The sequence below is a fragment of the Ceratotherium simum genome, chromosome 24, assembly GCF_057802395.1.
Source record: "Ceratotherium simum simum isolate JZ-2026a chromosome 24, ASM5780239v1, whole genome shotgun sequence".
Classification (NCBI taxonomy): domain Eukaryota; kingdom Metazoa; phylum Chordata; class Mammalia; order Perissodactyla; family Rhinocerotidae; genus Ceratotherium; species Ceratotherium simum.
Window position 1 is genome coordinate 14,643,141 of NC_141923.1, and position 17,618 is coordinate 14,660,758.

A 17,618-nucleotide genomic window follows, 5' to 3' on the forward strand; every position below is an offset into this window, starting at 1 on the left:
TCCTACATATTCCAAGCCTGTGAGCTTCCATTCTGAGATGTCCTTCCTCTTTGTCATCTGGTCACCTCCTTGGCCCTGGTGGAATTGAGGGCTTGGATTGGCAAGACTGCTCAACATTTGAATGTTAGTGTTAGTGTCTGTCTGTTATGTAGCCACAGGCTTCTGGAAACCCTGACAGAGAGCCTCCTTTGTGTATGTTTGTCTCCCCTGGATGCAGCCCCCGGTGGCCCCTCAGAGGCTGGCGTGAGAGCATCACTTTAACATAGGAAGCCCACGTTCTGAAGGACGTGATGCTGCATTTCAGGCTTTAAAAACCAAGTATTTTCTCTTCCCTGTTCAGTTTCTTTCAAAGGGCATTGCTACACTTTCCTCCAAAGGTAGAGACCAGTTGTCTCCATGACACTAGTGGGTCTTGATCAGTGGGAAAGGGTGGAGGGACAATGGGCACATGGGGCCACAGCTCTCAGTGACAGCCAGTCAGACTCAAGTGTCCCTCCAGGAGGTGTGAGGGTGTGACTGTGTGTCAGGGGAGAAAGGCTAGTTTCTTTCCCACTCCTAACCCCTCTAACTTCATTTTGAAAAAATTAACCTTTTATTTTACCAGGAGCTGGTAGTTTTTGCGCTCCATCCTCTATAACCCAAAGCGGTAGTAAGAACGTTGAATTTCAAGTTAGAATTCCTGAGTTTGCATTCTAGTTCTGGACTTATAAGCTGTGTGATTTGGGGAAGTTATTTAACCTCTCTGAGCTTCACATTTCTTGTCTGTAAGTAAACTTAGCTCAGGGTTGTTTTGGGGCTCAGATGTGAGAGTTCTTTCACAACTACACAGTGCTAGATACATGTCATTTACTGCAGTTTTATTGGTTCTACCTGGAAAATTTTTCTCCTATTTCCATTTTTTAGCTTCCTCAACTTTATAAAGAATGTTCCAAAGTCACAGCTTTTGCATGGGTGTGCTGGCCCAGTACACTGGCTAATGGGAAACTTCTTCTCTTCTTGACCTGAAGTCAGTGTGTCTTCTGGCTGGGAGCTCACTAAAGCCCTGTGCAGACAGATATTGTGCAAACACAAGTGGATTGAGGCTGGAAGGGCCAGAGCAAGGGAGCAGTGTGGTGTGGCAGAAAGAGCCTGGACTACGAGTCAGGAGACCTGCTTCTGATTCAAGTCAAGAAAACTGCTTATCGTGAGCAAGGTGGCGCGGGCACCGTGCCGGAGCTGTTCTCCCCCCACCCGCAGCCCAGTGGCCTTGGCCGAGCTGTTTCCTCCTGTGCTCGAGGCCGCAGATCAGACTTGCCCAGCAAGGCTCTCCCATTGCGTCCATACTGTGCCTCTACACTTGTCATTTTCTTCAGACTCCTGCATATTTTCCATCTGGCCCTTCAGTTTGCTTTTTTTTTAATTTAAAAAATTTTTTGAACTGTTTTTTCTTGTAATAAAATATACATTAAATTTACCGTTATAACCATTTTTAAGTGTACAGTTCTGTGTCATTAAGTATATTCACATTGTGGTGTAACCGTCATCACCATCCATCTCCAGAACCAAACACTAACTCCCCTCCTCCTCCCCCTTCAGTTTGCTTTTAAGCCCATGGTTCTCGGTGCTGGAGGCCTGGCGGAAGGAGGGAAGCCTTTTCAAAATACCCAAGCCTGCCCTGTCCCCAGCCGGGTAAAGAACCCCTGTGGTGGGTGCTTTTTCTCACAACTCTTTTTTTCTTAAGTCTGCTTGGATTTTTATTTGCAAATACAATTCTCATTTCTTGCGCTGCTGCTTCTCCCTTAGGCCACTCATAAAACCTTGTTGTTCCCTGCAGTCCTCTCTGCCCGTTCTGCCATCCTCCCCAGTGCTGCCTGTTGCCCCTGCTCCCTTTCAAGAGATGCCTGGAAGCTGGCCACCTTGAATCAACTAGCTGCTTCGCCATGTTCTGGCTGGTTACCTAGGGGTGGCCCAGCCCGTCATAGCTATAGATTACAGAACAGTGCAGCTCCCTGGCGTGCTTCCATAAACTGAAAACTCTAGCCTTGTATAGCTTGGGTTCCAGGGAGAAGGCCTGGAGAGGCTGATAAGTCTGTTTCCTTATATAGATGGCTGGGTTGCCTCTTCTTCGCTGCTGATGAGCGCGGGGTGGGAGAAGGGGAGAGGGTGAGGCTGGCGGGTGTGGACTGCGGAAGCCAACCTCTCCTGACTGGAGAGGAAGGAGAGCCCGTCACAGGACTGTTAGAGCTTGCAGCCTCTGGGGAGGGGACCAGGGGTCAGTCACCTTAACGAGCTGGAATGGCTCGGTGAGAAAAGGTCACCCCTGGAAAGACGGCAAGTCTTGATTTTGCACCAATTTAGAAAGCCTCCCTCCTCGAGTTATTTGGGTTACAGGCGTGGGGTCCACCCCCAGTACGGTGGGCAGGACCCAGCAGGATGTCCTTCTTTGAGGCAGGTGCTTATACGTTTTGTTCATAAAGCATTCCTTTCATTCTTGGCCCAGCCCAGCTCAAGGGCCTGAGGGGAGCCTCAGGGTTTTTGTTTTGCAGCAGCTTTATTGAAATATAATTCACATGCCATATAATTTACCCATTTAAAGTGTACAATTCAATGGTTTTTAGTATATTCACAGAGTTGTGCAACCATTACCTCAATTTTAGAACATTTTTCATCACCCCAAAAATACACCCATAACCATTAGCGGTCTCCTCCCATTCCCTCATCCTCCCAGCCCTAGGCGAACGCTAATCTACTTTCTGCCTCTGTAGATTTGACCATTCTGGCCATTTCGTATGAATGGAAGCATACAATATGTAGCTTGTTGTGACTGACTTTTTCACCTGGCACAGTGTTTTTGTGGTTCACCCATGTGGTAGCATGGGTCAGTACTTCTTTATTATGGCTGAATAATATTCCATTGTGGCCAGACCACGTTATGCTTACCCACTCATCAGTTGATGGACAGACTTTTGAGTTGTTTCCACTTTGGGGCTCTTGTGAACAATCCTGCTGTGAACATTTGTGCACACGTTTTTGTGTGCAGAGCCACCGGGCTTTGCAGCAGCAGGTGGCTGGGCCCTGAGAGAGCATCGCACATAATATCGTAGGAAAATGTTGTTTTCTCTCCTTTTCCTTCTAGTCAGAATTCCTACAAGAATCCAATCTGATCATGGCCAAGTTGAATTACGTGGAAGGAGATTATAAAGAAGCTCTCAACATTTACGCCCGGGTGGGCCTCGATGACTTGCCGCTGACTGCTGTCCCTCCTTACAGGCTGCGGATGATTGCAGAAGCCTACGCCACCAAAGGTGAGCCTGCGCCCTCTCTCCCGCGGAGGGTGTCCCCCGGGGTCACGCTCTTTGGAGCCAGCAGAGCCTGCCTGGAGCCTACAGTTCACCCCTGTGCCCTTGGCTGGTGCTTAACCCTGGCAACTCCCAGCAAGGCCACTGGGGTCGGCCCCACTGCACGCGTTGGATAATTTTAAGCCCAGAAACACGGTGTTTCCTCAGAGTGTCAGTTCTTCAGTTATCAGTGAAGGGAATGAAGGAAAAACATTTCGGCCAAGTTTCCTGGTAATTAATGTGCAAGGACTTTTCTTGGTAATTAAGATGCTGTACAGCACATACAGGGATTCTTGTCACGTGACCAATTGGCCACGTGGCTGAGCACATTTTTATTCATTAATGCCGCCTCTGGGTTAATTAAGGCTAAGTGTTGCTATATATGGCAGTCCCTGTGACAGTCAGTCATCCAGTGTTTAACTGTGTGCCTAGGGGTTTAGGGGATAGAAGGGAAAGGCAACATCACCCTGATGGCCAGGAAGGAGTTTGTCATCTAATGTGAGAGAACACAATCCATGGAAATGACAGAGAGGCAGGACACGCACGTGATTTGACCTTTCCAGGTTGCTGCTTCCTCATCTGTGAAATGGGTTTAATCACATCCATTTGATAGAGTTGTGAGGAGTAACACAACTCTATGTAAAGCACTGGACACAGTACCTGGCACATACTGAATGATAGTTTAAAATCTCAGCTCCAGGGGCCGGCCCCGTGGCTTGGCGGTTAAGTGCGCGTGCTCTGCTACTGGCGGCCCGGGTTGGGATCCTGGGCGCGCACCGATGCACTGCTTGTCAAGCCACGCTGTGGCGGCATCCCACATACAGCAACTAGAAGGATGTGCAACTATGACAAACAACTATCTGCTGGGGCTTTGGGGAGAAAAATGAGGAGGATTGGCAATAGATGTTAGCTCAGAGCCGGTCCTCCTCAGCAAAAAAGAGGAGGATTGGCATGGATGTTAGCTCAGGGCTGATCTTCCTCACACACACACAGAAAAAAAACCTCAGCTCCAAACAAGGCAGCAAATGGTAAAGGCCGGGCCTGGGTAATAGCTTTTCAGAGGCGGGAGAGGTCACTGCAGGCCAGCAGGGCCAGGAAGGCTTCCTGGAGGAGGAGAGACACTTTGAGTTGGACTTTTAAAGGCCACGGTGAGAAGAGAACCATCTGAAGCAGCTCCTCTCCTTCCTGCCACCTACTGTGCAAACTGTGCATTGTGACTGACTGTGGCTGGCACAGAGGCCAAGGCCCCTCGTGGGTTGACCCTCCAGAACAGCAGTGAGCTGGCCACTTGTGTGCTGCCAGCTGTTTGACTTGGTTGTCCTGTGCAATGTTGAACAAAGACCGAGAGCTTTTTGATGGGGGCGACATATTCACCCAGTTCCCTGGGGAGCCTCGAGTACTGCCAGCTTCATCTAATTAATCTTCTGAAGATCCCTGTGGGTTGGGAAAAGATACCGTCACTCTGGCGGTTTAATGGGCACAGTCCTTTGAGGCTGTCTCAGGGGGTCCTGAGAGCGCCTGGCCTGGGTTTGCCTCTGTCTGAGCCTTGGAGTGTGCTGGGGTCTGTGCCACACAGCTGCCCTCTTCTCTCTCTCGTGCTCACTCAGCCACCTCATGTGCCTTAGGCTTAAGGGAGATAGGTGTGTGTGCGTGTCACTTTGGGCCAGGAATGATATTCTGCGATGAGAGCAAAGCTGCTTCTGGCACTTTCCAGTCACCTGATTGACCTGGGGCCTGGTGGATGGTAGCCCGGAGTTGGTTTGCTAGTTGGGGGTGGGGGATGGCTCTAGGGCCTGTTTAGCACCAAGAGCTCAGGTCTTAGTGTTGGATCTAAGGCAGCCTGGTGATAGCAGACCGTTTGCAGGTGGCACTGCCAGCTTAGTCTTGTGGCTACCATGCAAAGCAGGCAGGGAGGACAGGAGATTCGGTCCCCAAGTCTGGCCTTGGGTGACATATGGTCCCCAGCCATGGGGCTAAGACACTTGGCTCTTGGGACATGCTGGCTGGCTCTTGGGAGACCCGGCCCTGGCTGGTTTCTGATTTCTGTAGGCACACGCAGAGTCACACTGTGCAGGGAGAGGGAAGGGTCGCTTTTGCCTAGAGGAAGTGGCCTGTCGCCCAGGAGGACCCAGCCCCCGGGAGCCTGGGTTGGCCGGGAGAGAGGCAGCATGCAGCGATGGCTGTGAGCAGCAGCACTGGACCATCTGCCTGGGTCCATCCCGCCTTTGTCACGTGTGGCTGTGCTGGCCATGAGACCTTATGCGAGGGCCTGATGTCTTTGTTCCTCAGTTTCCCCATCTGTCAAGCTCTCACTGGGTTGTCATGAGGATTACATGAGATAGTATATGTAAAATGCCTAAAACAGTGCCTGGCACATAGTGAGCATGATGTAAATATTAGCTTGAAGGATAAGTATTTGGTGGAGGGACCACAAGGGTGGAGGGCCTCTAATTCATGGAGATGCCCAGAGACAGGCCAGTTTTTTGAGGAGGTCGAGAGGGTCTTGATCCTAGCTCTGTGTAGGAGTATTCTTGGTTTTTCTTTCTTCATCAAGGTCCTTGAAAATTTTCAAGGGAAGGCTGCTGACAAGGATTAGATGAATGTTGTGAACCGCTGTCCTGCAGGCCCCTGAGACAGGGTTTGTTTAGTTGGCTCAGTGTTTCCAATGCTTTTGAATTAGTTGCTCACATTTTCAAATTAGAACCATCCAGCTAAAAACTTTGCTTTCTGCTTTCTTTGGAAAGAAGGGAAGAGCTGTCCCCTCATTGCCCCAGGGCAAGACCAGGTGGAGCTGAGCTCAGCTGCCTTTTGGATGGGCATGCACCAGCCTATGCCCCTCCCATGTGCCACTGGCATGCTGCTCTAGGCATACTTTCACAGGTCACCTAAGCTTTTCCTGAGCCCTGACTTGACCAGGGCTTTCAGCTAGAGCCTGGAAGTGCCATTGACCTCGCACACCTTCTCTTCCAGCCACAGCCGGGAGCACCTCCCGCCCGCCAGGTAATCACAGCCTTGGCCTGTTGGGTATCAGAAGTCGACATCATTGAGTTACTGAGAGCCTCCTGTGGGCCAACACCATGTTCTGGCTTTACTGTCTCTTTAATCCTCCCAACTCCTGATTTACAGACAAGGGAAAGGAGACTGGGTGAGGTTCCTAGGAATGACATCAGTGGCTACTGTGTGCCAGGCACTGTGCCCTTCATTTGGGGATCTCAGTCAATCTTCACAGCCACTCTGTGAGGTAGGCACTATTATTCTTTCCATTTTACAGATGAGAAAACTGAGGCACAGGGAGGTTAGATAACCTGCCCAGGGTCCTACAGGTAGGAAGTGGGAGAGCCAGGACTTGACCTCAGAGACTGGTTCTAGAGCCCAAGCTCTCCTTCTGGGTGGCAGAAGGGGCACTCAATTTGAAGAGCCTTCAACTCCAGAGCCCATGATCTTAATCACTCTGCTCTGTTGGCAGGTGGATGGGAGCTCGCTTGGGCCAGGTAAGGTTTCCTCAGGTAGAAAACATTCAGGTCACTAGAGAACACTCTAGATTTGTACATATACTCCTCTTCTCAGCCCCACTCCCTTGTTACTCCACCTTACCTTCTTGCCCAGGTGTCTTCCTCTAAGCTCTGTCCCTCAAGCCCACATGTCCTATCTTCTCTGCAGCCCTCTGAGACTCACCCATTCAGAGTCAGTCATATTCAATAGTGTCATAGCAGTAGATTAGAATTACGTGAAAATCATATTCGTATTAGTTGTGCCATTATCTGACACCCTTGCTGGTCTGTGAGTTCCTCTAAAGGAAGAACTCTTTGTTTTGTTTGTTTGCATCCTCAGAACTTAACACAGTGTATGGCACATAATTGGTACTCAATTATTGAAGGAAATTTATAAAAATTCCCTTGCTTGGATTTCTACTGAGATGACTGTTATGTAGGTTGGGTGATTCCGGGTGCTTTTGCTCTTAGCCTGTCATGGGCAGATGCGTTTTCTTTGCCTGTAGGTAACATACTGGGCATATTTCGATGATTCAGAGTCATTCCCTGCCAATAATGGGGAATACCTGTAAGAGCATGCTGGCATCCCACCATTCAGAGCCTGACATGGATCTCTTTCCCAAAGAAGGTACATTTCAGTTCATTTCCCTTATCAGGGAGCTCCTAAGTGGATCTCAACTCCCCCCGCCTCTCCCCACCTCCTTCCTCCTATCTCTTAAACCTAGGTAGAGAAACAGAATGGGAATAGAAGAAATGATGAAACTCTTTAGCTTCTGGTAGTATTGGGTTAATCAAGTGAGTAGAGATCTTTGTTCTGGGATACAGCTTGAGATATCAAATGAAATCTCCAGGACACCGAGTGGCCTGGATATTCTTTTCCCAAATGGGGAGGTTTGGGAACAGCGGACACATGGCCACTGTCTATTTTGGGACTTAGATCTGCTGGACATGGGGTAACTTTCTGCAGCTAGGACAGTGGGAGCTGGAAGTGGCTTGCCTTCCTAGAGATGGCCTTTATAAATAGCCTTGATATGTACCCTGTGGTAGCAAAGGGAACAAAAATGCATTGGCTCCAATGTGAGGGAAGTCCCGTAACATTCCTGGAATAGTCCAACTGGTCAGGGCTGGTGGGGCATCTGTGTTCTCTGAGCTTACCGTTCCTTCCCCATCTGCCAGGGCGCAGTCCTCATCTTTGTGACTGAAGCTGGGTTGCTGGTGTGTTGCAGCTCGTAGACAGGGGAAAAGAGAGATGTCTACGGTGAAGAGAAGTAACACACATCAGTTCTGCTGACATTCCATTGGTGAGAAGTTACTAGAGGACCATAGCCGCCAGGCGCCTGGGAAAAAGAAGAGATTGGGGGCCATGTAAGCCTCTGATTAGACGTGTCCATAGAGTTTGGTCTCTTAAGCCAGTTGGAACCTGTTGGAAGGTGTAGGGAGAAAGAAGTAGTCTGCACTCAGGTGAATGAAGGGGACACATAGGACCTGAGGCTTGGGATTGGTGCCCCAAAGGAGGGAAATCATGAACCTGGAAACAGCAGTGTGGTATTAAACTTCCCTTCCAGATTGCCTGGTACCCAAGCACAGAGGAACTGACTCCAAAGACTAAATGGGGCCTTCAGAGTCATCTCTCACACAAACGTCTTATTTTCCAGTGGGGGAGACTGTACCAGAGAGGGTAAGGGACTTGCCCGATGACACACAATAAAGTGGGAGCAGGGCCAGGATGAGGGGTGGTTCTTGATAGGAAACTTTCCCATCAAGCTGCCTGACCTGTGTGTGCTCAGGTAGAGAAGGTGGCACGATGTTGGGGAGCTTAATGGAGCCTCTTCCATTTTCTCTATTCCTCCTTCACTCCTGGGTTTGAAGTTGCTCCTCTGAGGCATTGGTTAAGAGCGTGGGGTTTTGGAGCCAGACTGCCCAGGTTTGATCTCTAGCTTTGTCACTTATTTGCAATAGGATCTTGGACAAATTACTTTCACCTCACTGGGGCTCGGTTTTTCCATCTATAAAATGGAGATAATAATAGCATCTAGAGTATGGGGTTGTTATAGGCCGTGAGTGAATACATATGAAGCTCTTTGCACCGTGCCGGCAGATCAACAAAGGGTAGCTGTTTTCATTCTTTTGTTTCCCTTGGGTTTGACCCCACATGGATGGACCTCTTCAGAAGCCCCAGATGATATCCAGTGACAGGGAGAGGGGAGAGTTGCCCTAGTGTATCTTGCTTTGTCTGGCAGAGGGTATGGCTCTCAGGATGTGAGACCTGGGACCAGTACATTTAAAAGGAAATCTTTAGGGGGAGATTGAGCACAGATTTGAGGCCTGGAGTGTGGCTTAGGGAGGAGAAGTTGTTGATGATGTTGGAGGATGGGGAGTACCCAGTGGTCAGGGCAGGTGGAGAGGTTACCCTAAGGGGATTGCCTGAAGGTGGGGCCTAAGACATACTTCATCATGCGCTTCTCTGGTCCTGCCCAGGGCTGACCAAGAAGGTTAGAGGTCTTTGGAGCTGGGTTCGCATTAATGGTTTTGTCACAAAAAGCCATTCACATTGGGATGGATCAGTTGATTCAAGTAGTGTTCCTTCAACAGGCAAGAATAATTCACACAACTCTCAGACAACTCTGTCTTCATAAGGAACATGGTAAATACATTGGCTGATAAGAGGCGAGATAGCAGAGGAGGAGAGACCATCTCTTGATTGGGTTCTAGGGAGGAGGGCTTGTCTCTTCTGACTGGACTTTCCTTCCTGGCCGCAGGCCAGGGCCCGATCCCTTAAGGCCTCCCCTAGTCTAGAGTCTGCAGAGCTCATGGACCTCTCGCCTCCTCAGAGCACAGGTGTGATGAAGAACAGCAGTGGGGACGTGGTAAGTGAATTATGTAACGACCTCTCTTTGGAAAATGTTATATCCTTTTGTGCCTTCCTCGTGTAAAACTGGCCCGAGAGCTCTCTCTGGGCTGCCATGTGTTATGAGCATCCTGTCTCAGGTCTCAGGGTACAGTGTCAGGGAAGGAATGGAGACACCTCCCTTTTACAGTGGGCAGTGCAGAGGGACCAGAGAGCTCTCAGGGGGGCTTTTCAGAAGCGCTGCCTGTTCCCCCAAGCTTATAAGCACTAGTCTTTAAATACAGAACCCGTCTCCAGAAAGGTTTGGATCTCAGCCTTGCTCTCCCCAGCTTGAAAACTGTCTTTGCACACCCACAGACCTCAGCTTAGGCCAGAAGACTTAAAACATTCACTGACAAAATGTCTTGGGAAGAGGCACCTGGGAGTTGCTCGCTGTGTTCTGTGGGCCTCCTACCAGAGCAAAATTTAGATAAATCAGCACAAGGGACCCAGTTGACTGATGAGGGGCTTTTATCAGGTGTTGCTCATGTGTTTCTCCACCACACTTTACTCAGTCCTGGGCAGCTGGGTGGTATCGAAAAATGCTTGAAACAAATTGAGTTGGAAATTCTTCAGCTACTGGGTGGTTATGACTTGAGTATTGTCATATCCCCAAAAGTCTGTCACATTTGAAGACCACAGAGGAATTGTGTATCTTTAATCACGGGGTTCCCCCCATGAAATACAAAAGAAACGAGAATGAAGGTATATCTGCTCTTTCTCCTTAGGGCCTAATTCTAACAGCACTGTATGTCAAGGTGAGGCCAGGCTCCTGACAAGGTGACTTGAGGAATGGGTTTCCTGAAAGGTGGTTTACTTTTCTGCTTCAAAGCTCATTGTTCCATTCTAGAATATTATCTCCCAGGAGCAGCCCCAGTTTCCCCCAGGAAAATGGAGACACGTTCAGTGGGGGCTCTCAGGCTATCACTGAAGTGGGCTCCATCCTTAGGTATGTTAGTGTGCTGGTCCCAGGGGAACCTGGGTATGGTGGGTTGGCTCCTGGCTTGCCAAGCTCCATCTGTGCCAGAGGCATCTGGGGGTAGGCAGCGCTGGTCCACTCTCACACCTAGGCCCCTGCCCTCTTCAGGTCTTGGGTGGAAGTCTTCTGGGCCAGCTGGTGCCTTTGCTCAGCTGACAGCTTCAGGCCCAGGCATGGCGGCCAGGGCTTGTCTCTTGAGCCATCTAACGTAGACTGGTAGAAGCTCCAGGGGCGTGGTAGAGGCAAGATCTGGTGCCACTTGTGTGCTCAGTGGGAGCGAGTGCCACGAGAGAGATGCAATGGCTGCTGGGGACATAGGAGGGGGGAGGGGATGGAGTGGTGGCAGGGTGTCCATGTCATCTGCTCTGCCTAGCCCCAGCCAGCTGCTTGGCAGATGTAGTGAATGAATGTATTTTGTTCACAGGATGGAGGCAGAAGTGCAAATCCAAGTCAGCAGCTAAAACTCCATCCAAAAGTCTTTCTGATGCTGGGGCCAAAGCCCCTGCCTTGGGCATGTGCAGAGCAGAGGGGGAAACACTAGATGGAGAGTGTTTCCCAACCCAAGCTGAAGACTCATTTTGAAGTTCTGCCAAGATCTGTGGGTTAGGGCCCTTTCAGCTGTAGGTGAAAGAAAACCCAACCCAATCTGACTTCAGGGGCAGCGGGATTCAGGGCTCAAAGACGTGGATGCTTTCTCTCTGTTTTCAGCTCACCTTCCCCCATGTCTCAGGCTCCAGGTGGCTGAAGCAGCTCCAGACTCTGATTCTGTTAGGGGTAAGTCTCAGAAATCTCAGCCAGATTCTCATTGTGTCTTGTTGGCCCTGGCTGATCACATTCCCATCCTTGATCCAGTTATGGTGGCCAATGACCTGCCCTGTGACTGACTTAGGCCTCACATGAAGGCTGTGATGAAGAGGGGTGGGCCCATCACGGGAAGCAGAGGGAGGGCGAGTGTCCATGACAGACATCCACAGCAGTGGCTCCTCTATATGGGAGCCCTCTTGTCAAAGAGGCCTGAGCTCTTTATGCCCTTTTCTCCTTGGGGGCGATCCTTGCAGGGGAAGAGGCGAAGGGACAGTTGGGGAGGAGCCAGGTGACCGCTCTGTGACGGAGTCACTGTGGACTGGAGATGGCCTTGGGACCAGAGCACATCAGTCGGGTTAGCACTGAAGGAATGGGGCTTTTTGGAGAAGAGCAGTCTCCAGGGATGGAGGCTCCAGCCTCACATATGTTGAGGGCTCTTGGGGGAAGAAAAACTTGTCTTTTCTGGCCTCGGGGATGGGGCCAGAGCCGGGCAGTGGAAACTAGTCCCATATCTGGAAATCTTTCTAACAGCCACAGCTGCCTCAGGCTTCAGCTGCCCTGAGAGGTGGGGGGTCATGTTGGGTTAGCATTCGTCGAGCCCTGCAAAGAGGGGGCATGGTGCTCGGTCATTTACCTGCGTGATTGCACTTCGTCCAGACAACAATCCTGTGCTATAGGGATTATCATTCCCTGCAGAGAGACCAAATTTCAAGAGTGAGGTGGGGTTCAAATCCAGGCCTGTGGATTCCAGAATGCATATTCCTCCTGCTCTGTTGAGCCGCCTTGCAGTTGGAGCATGACCTCTCATCTGGAGCGGGGATATTGTTGATGAGGGTCTAGTGTCAGATAGCCTGCGAACCTTTGATTCTATTCTGTGATTCTTAAGTAATTTAATCTAAGTCTCACTTTTCTTATCTGCATAATGGGGATAATAATGCTCTGAGAAGAATGAATAAGACAAAATGGAAAAATGCTTTGAAATATATAATTCCCAGATCAACAGAAGGGGATTTGTGTAGTCTGACCTCCCATACACCTGAGGTTGGGAGGAGCTGGTGACTGTGATGGTCTCACCCTCCCCATGGCCCCACCTCCCAAAGGCCCTGCCTATCCTGCTCCTTTGCTTGGGTAGCCAGTGGTGCTTCTAATCGTCCCTGGGGTTGACTTCCTACCCCCTCCCCCATAATTTTATCTTATTTATTTATTTTTTTGCTGAAGAAGATTCACTCTGAGCTAACATCCACGCCAATCTTCCTCTATTTTTTATGTGGGTCACCACCACAGCATGGCCACCGATAGTGGTGTGGGTCCATGCCTGGGAACCAAACCCAGGCCGCCAAAGCGGAGCACGCCAAAATTAACTACTAGGCCACAGGGCTGGCCCTAATTTTATTCTATTGTTCTTCTTAATATAGACAAAATACATGTGCATTATATAAAAATCAGAAATACAGGCCAGTAAAAGAACATAAAGCTATCCATCACCCAGTCTACCCAGAGGTAACCCTTGTTCACATTTTAGTGTGTTTCCCTCCAGATCTTCTCTATACTTATCATATGTGTGAATTTTTTTTTTATAAAAATGAGATTATTCCACATATACTGCTTTGTGACCTGCTTTTTCCCTTTGCTACACAGATCATAAACACTTTCCTGATAATAGATACTTTTCTGCATCATTTTACCAGCTGTACAGCATTTCATTGTGTGGATAAGTTATAACATATTTAACTAAAAAGCCTCTATTTTTGGACATGTAGGTTGTTTTCAGCTTTTCACTGTTACACGTAAGGCTGTGACGAACGCCCTCTCACCTGGTCTTTGTGCTTGTTCTTAATGATCTCCCTAGGAGAGGTTTCCAGAAGTGGAGTTTCTGGGTTGAAAGAGAAGTATTTCCTGACTGCCCTGCAGAACCACTGTACCCGTGTGCTTTCCTGCCTGCAGTGTGTGGGACCAGCACCTCTCATTCTGGCCAACACTGAATAGAATCCCTCTGATCTGAAAGTGAACATTTATTCTTCAGTTATATGTTGAGTGTAGGCTATTTGGAAAATAAAGGAAAATATAAAGCAGAAAATAAAATCAGTCACCATACTGCCACTTGAGCTGGTTAACCACTTTTAAAGATATATATAAAATTTTAAATATATAAAGGTATATTTATATAGTATTTTATATACAATTAGGATTATGCTATATCTACTATTTTACATTCTGCTTTTTTCATTATATGTATATATGTGTGTGTATGTACAGTTATTTTTCCATGTCACTAAGTATTTTTGAAAAGTTTTTAATGACTGCACAGTGGTCTGCCTTATGGATATTTTTGAACCAGTTGCCCATGGAACATCTGTGTTGTTTCAGTTTTTCATATTACAAATATGCTGTATAGCTTTTTTTAAAAACAGTCTTATTGAGATGTAATTCACATACCATAAAATGCAAACTTTTACAGTGTACAATTCAGTGGTTTTTAGTATATTTGGAATTGTGCAACCATTACCCCAATTTTAGAACATTTTTATCACCCCAGAAAGAAACCTGTACTCTTTAAAAGTCACTTCCCATTACCCGATTAGTGCCCCCGCCCCCCCGCCCCTTACCCTAGTACACCACTAATCTACTTTCTATGTTATAGACTTGCTTCTTCTAGACAGTTTATATAAATGGAATCGTATGATATGTGATGTTTTCTGTCTGGCTTCTTTCACTTAGCAGAATGTTTTCAGGGTTCTCACATGTTGCAGCAAGTGAATAATACTCTATTGTATGGATATACCACATTTTGCACATTTTGTTAATCCACATGTCAGTTGATGAACATGGGTTGTTTACACTTTTTGACTATTATGAATAATGCTGCTATGAACATTTGTGTACAAAATTTAGGGTGGATGTATGTTTTCATTTCTCTTGGGTATATATTTAGGACTGGAATTAGGGGGTCATGTGATAACTCTGTTTAACTTTTTGAGGAACTGCAAACTGTTTTCCAAACCCATGAAGGTTCCAGTTTCTCTACATCCTTGTCGACACTTTACCATCTGTCCTTTTGATGCAGCCATCCTAGTGCATGTGAAGTGGTAGCTCACTGTGGTTTTTATTTGTCTTTGCCTAATGACTAATGAAGTTGAACAGTTTTTCATGTGTTTATTGGCCATTTGTTTATCTTCTTTGGAGAAATGTCTATTCAGATCTTATACTCATTTTTTAATTGGGTAATTAGTCTTTTTATTATTGAGTTGTAATAGTTCTTTATATATTCTAGATATACAGATAAATGATTTTAAAATATTTTCTCCCATTCTGTGGGTTGTCTTTTCACTTTCTTGATGGTGTCCTTTGAAATGCAAAAGTTATAAATTTCAAGTTCAGTTTGTTTATTTTTTTCTTTTGTTGTTTTTGTGCTTTTGGTGTTGTATCTAAGAAACTACTGCCTAATCAAGGTCACAAAGATTTACTCCGATGTTTTCTTCTTAGAGTTTTATAGTTTTAACTCTTACATTTAGGTCTATGATCTACTTTGAGTTAATTTTTGTATGTGGTGTGAGGTAGGAGTCCAACTTTATTCTTTTGCATGTGGATATCCAGTTATTCCGGCACCATTTGTTGAAAATACTATTTTTTCTCCATTGAATTGTCTTGACATCTTTGTTGAAATCAATTAAACATGAATGTAAGGGTTTATTTCTGAACTCTCAATTCTGTTCCATTGGTCTAAACATCTATCCCAATGCCAATACCACACTGTCTTTATTACTGTAGCTTTGTAGTAAGTTTTGAGATTAGGAAGGAAGGAACTTTTTCTACTTTTTCAAGATTGTTTTGGATTTTCTGGGTCTCTTACATTTCCATGTAAATTTTAGGATCAAATGGTCAATTACAAAAATAAATAAATAAATGAATAAATGAATAAGTAAATAAATAAAGCAAGCTTTCTGGGCATTTGATAAGGATTATGTTGAATCTGCAGATCAATTTGGGGAGGATTTCCATCTTAACAATATTTGGTTTTCCAATTCATGAACATGGGATGTCTTCTTTAATTTCTTTCAAAAATGTTTTGTAGTTTTTGGTGTACAAGTCTTACATTCCTTTTGTTAAATTTATTCCTATGTATTTATTCTTTTTCATGCTATAATAAGTGGAATTGTTTTCTTAATTTCATTTTCAGATTGTTCATTGCTAGTGTATAGAAAATACAACTGATTTTTGTATGTTGATCTTTTATCCTATAACCCTGCTGCACTCATTTATTAGTTCTAATAATTTTTTGTGGATTCTTCATGGTTTTCTATGTATAAGATCATGTCGTCTCTAAATAGAATAGTTTTACTTCTTCCTTTCCAATCTGGATGCCCTTTATTTCTTTTTGTTGCCTCATTGCATTGGCTAGAACCTCTAATATGATGTTGCATAGAAGTGACCAGAGCAGAGATCTTTGTTTTAGGCGGAAGGCTTTCAGCTGTTCACCATTAAGTACAATGTTAGCTGTGGGTTTTTCATAAACGGCCTTCATCAGGTTGAAGAAGTTCTCCTCTCTTTCTAGTTTGTTGAATGTTTTCATCATGAAAGGGTGTTATATTTTTGTCAAATGCTTTTTCTACTGAGATAATCATGTAATTTTTGTGTCTTATTCTTCTAATATGGTATATTACATTGATTGACTTTCCTGTGTTAAACCAGCCTTGCATTCCTGGGATAAGTCCCACTTGGTCATGGTATATAAACCTTTTTATATGTTGCTGGGTTTGATGCACTAATATTTTGTTGAGAATTTTTACATCTATATTCATAGTGGATATTGGTGTAGTTTTCTTGTGATATCTTTGTCTGGTTTGGTATCACAGTAATACTGGTATCATAGAGTGAATTGTGAAGTATTCTCTCCTCTTCTACTCTTTGGAAGAGTTTGTGAAGGAGTGTGTTAATTCTTCTTTAAAGATTTGGTAGAATTCACCAATAAGCCATCTGAGCCTTGGCTTTTCTTTGTAGGAAGTTTTTTTTTTTTTAAATTACTGATGCAATCTCTTGTTACTCTATTGTTTTAATAGATTTTAATAGCCTTTACTTCTTCTCCACTTTCTTCTACATGACATCTTTTCATTGGAGCCCTTAAAATCCTCTTGATCATGGCAAACAATCCCGGTCAGAAAGGACTGATCTTTAGCTAGTTACCAGTGCCAGGGTGAATGACTTTGAGGCATACTACTCTATAGTAGTACCTTGAGTAGCAGCTCACTCCATGTCATAAAGTAAACTCGTAGGAAATCCAGTTTGGCATTCAATTCATGTCATAGTAAGGGAAGTAGCCTTCCTATATTTGCAATTGATTGACAAAATCAGCCTGGTGGATGAGTCCTATTTTTTTCCTGCCAGGAAACTGCCAGCCACTGCCAGGTTTTAAGCAGGAGGAATGACTTAATTAAGTTTATAAGCAAGAAAGATCTTTCTGGCATGGAGTGGAGAATAGATTAGAAGGAATTAAAGATTATGGAGAACGAGGCTGGTTGCGGGGGGTGATCTGGCTTTGGGTCCTTCCCCTCTGCCTTCCTGCATTTCAGGGGGCCTGACCTCTGCAGGCTGTTTCCAAGGTGCCCAAGTCAGTTGGTTTCTGCCTGGGTTTGGCCAATAGAAAGCATTGGCTGGAAATTAGAGGGCAAGGAGAGAGAGAAGCCCAGGTGTATTTATCTCTTTCTGCTTCAGGCAACAACTTTCACAGCAACTGCATCACTTTGGTGGCTCCAGCTCCCGTCAGACAAACCCTCCCTCTGTGGTTTCGGCTCCAGCCAGGGAGCTTCTGCTGTGTTCTATCTCCCACCCGTTAGCCCCAGCTTCTGGGATCTTGTAAGTCTACCTCCTCCCTTAGCCCTAGGGATGTTCGTGGCCTCCAGCTGTTGCAGAATTCTGGGATGCGATACCATCCTGTTTGGCTTCTCATTTGTTTCACCCCCTATGTAGACAATTCCATACATTAAATCTCCTTTATTTGAAAGAACTAGAGTGATTCCTTTGTCCTAGCTGGATCCTGACAGATACTGCAAAAGCCTGGGTTGCAGTAGGCCATGGAGACAGTAGGTGTGCTGGGGAGTTGGTGTGGGAAGGTGGTTGAGGGAGGAATCAAGATAACTGTGAGA

General features: G+C 46.3%; 1 protein-coding gene across 5 annotated transcripts in view; it reads left to right on the plus strand.

Annotated features, from left to right (window-relative positions):
- TTC7B (tetratricopeptide repeat domain 7B) overlaps window positions 1–17,618 on the plus strand; it is a 248,951-nt gene that overhangs the window by 25,977 nt on the left and 205,356 nt on the right. For all 5 annotated transcript variants that reach the window (XM_087448059.1, XM_087448057.1, XM_087448056.1 and 2 more), the window contains exon 3: window positions 3,116–3,284. In XM_087448059.1, the coding sequence (XP_087304185.1) occupies window positions 3,116–3,284 (169 nt within the window). The remainder of the gene's footprint in view (window positions 1–3,115; window positions 3,285–17,618) is intronic.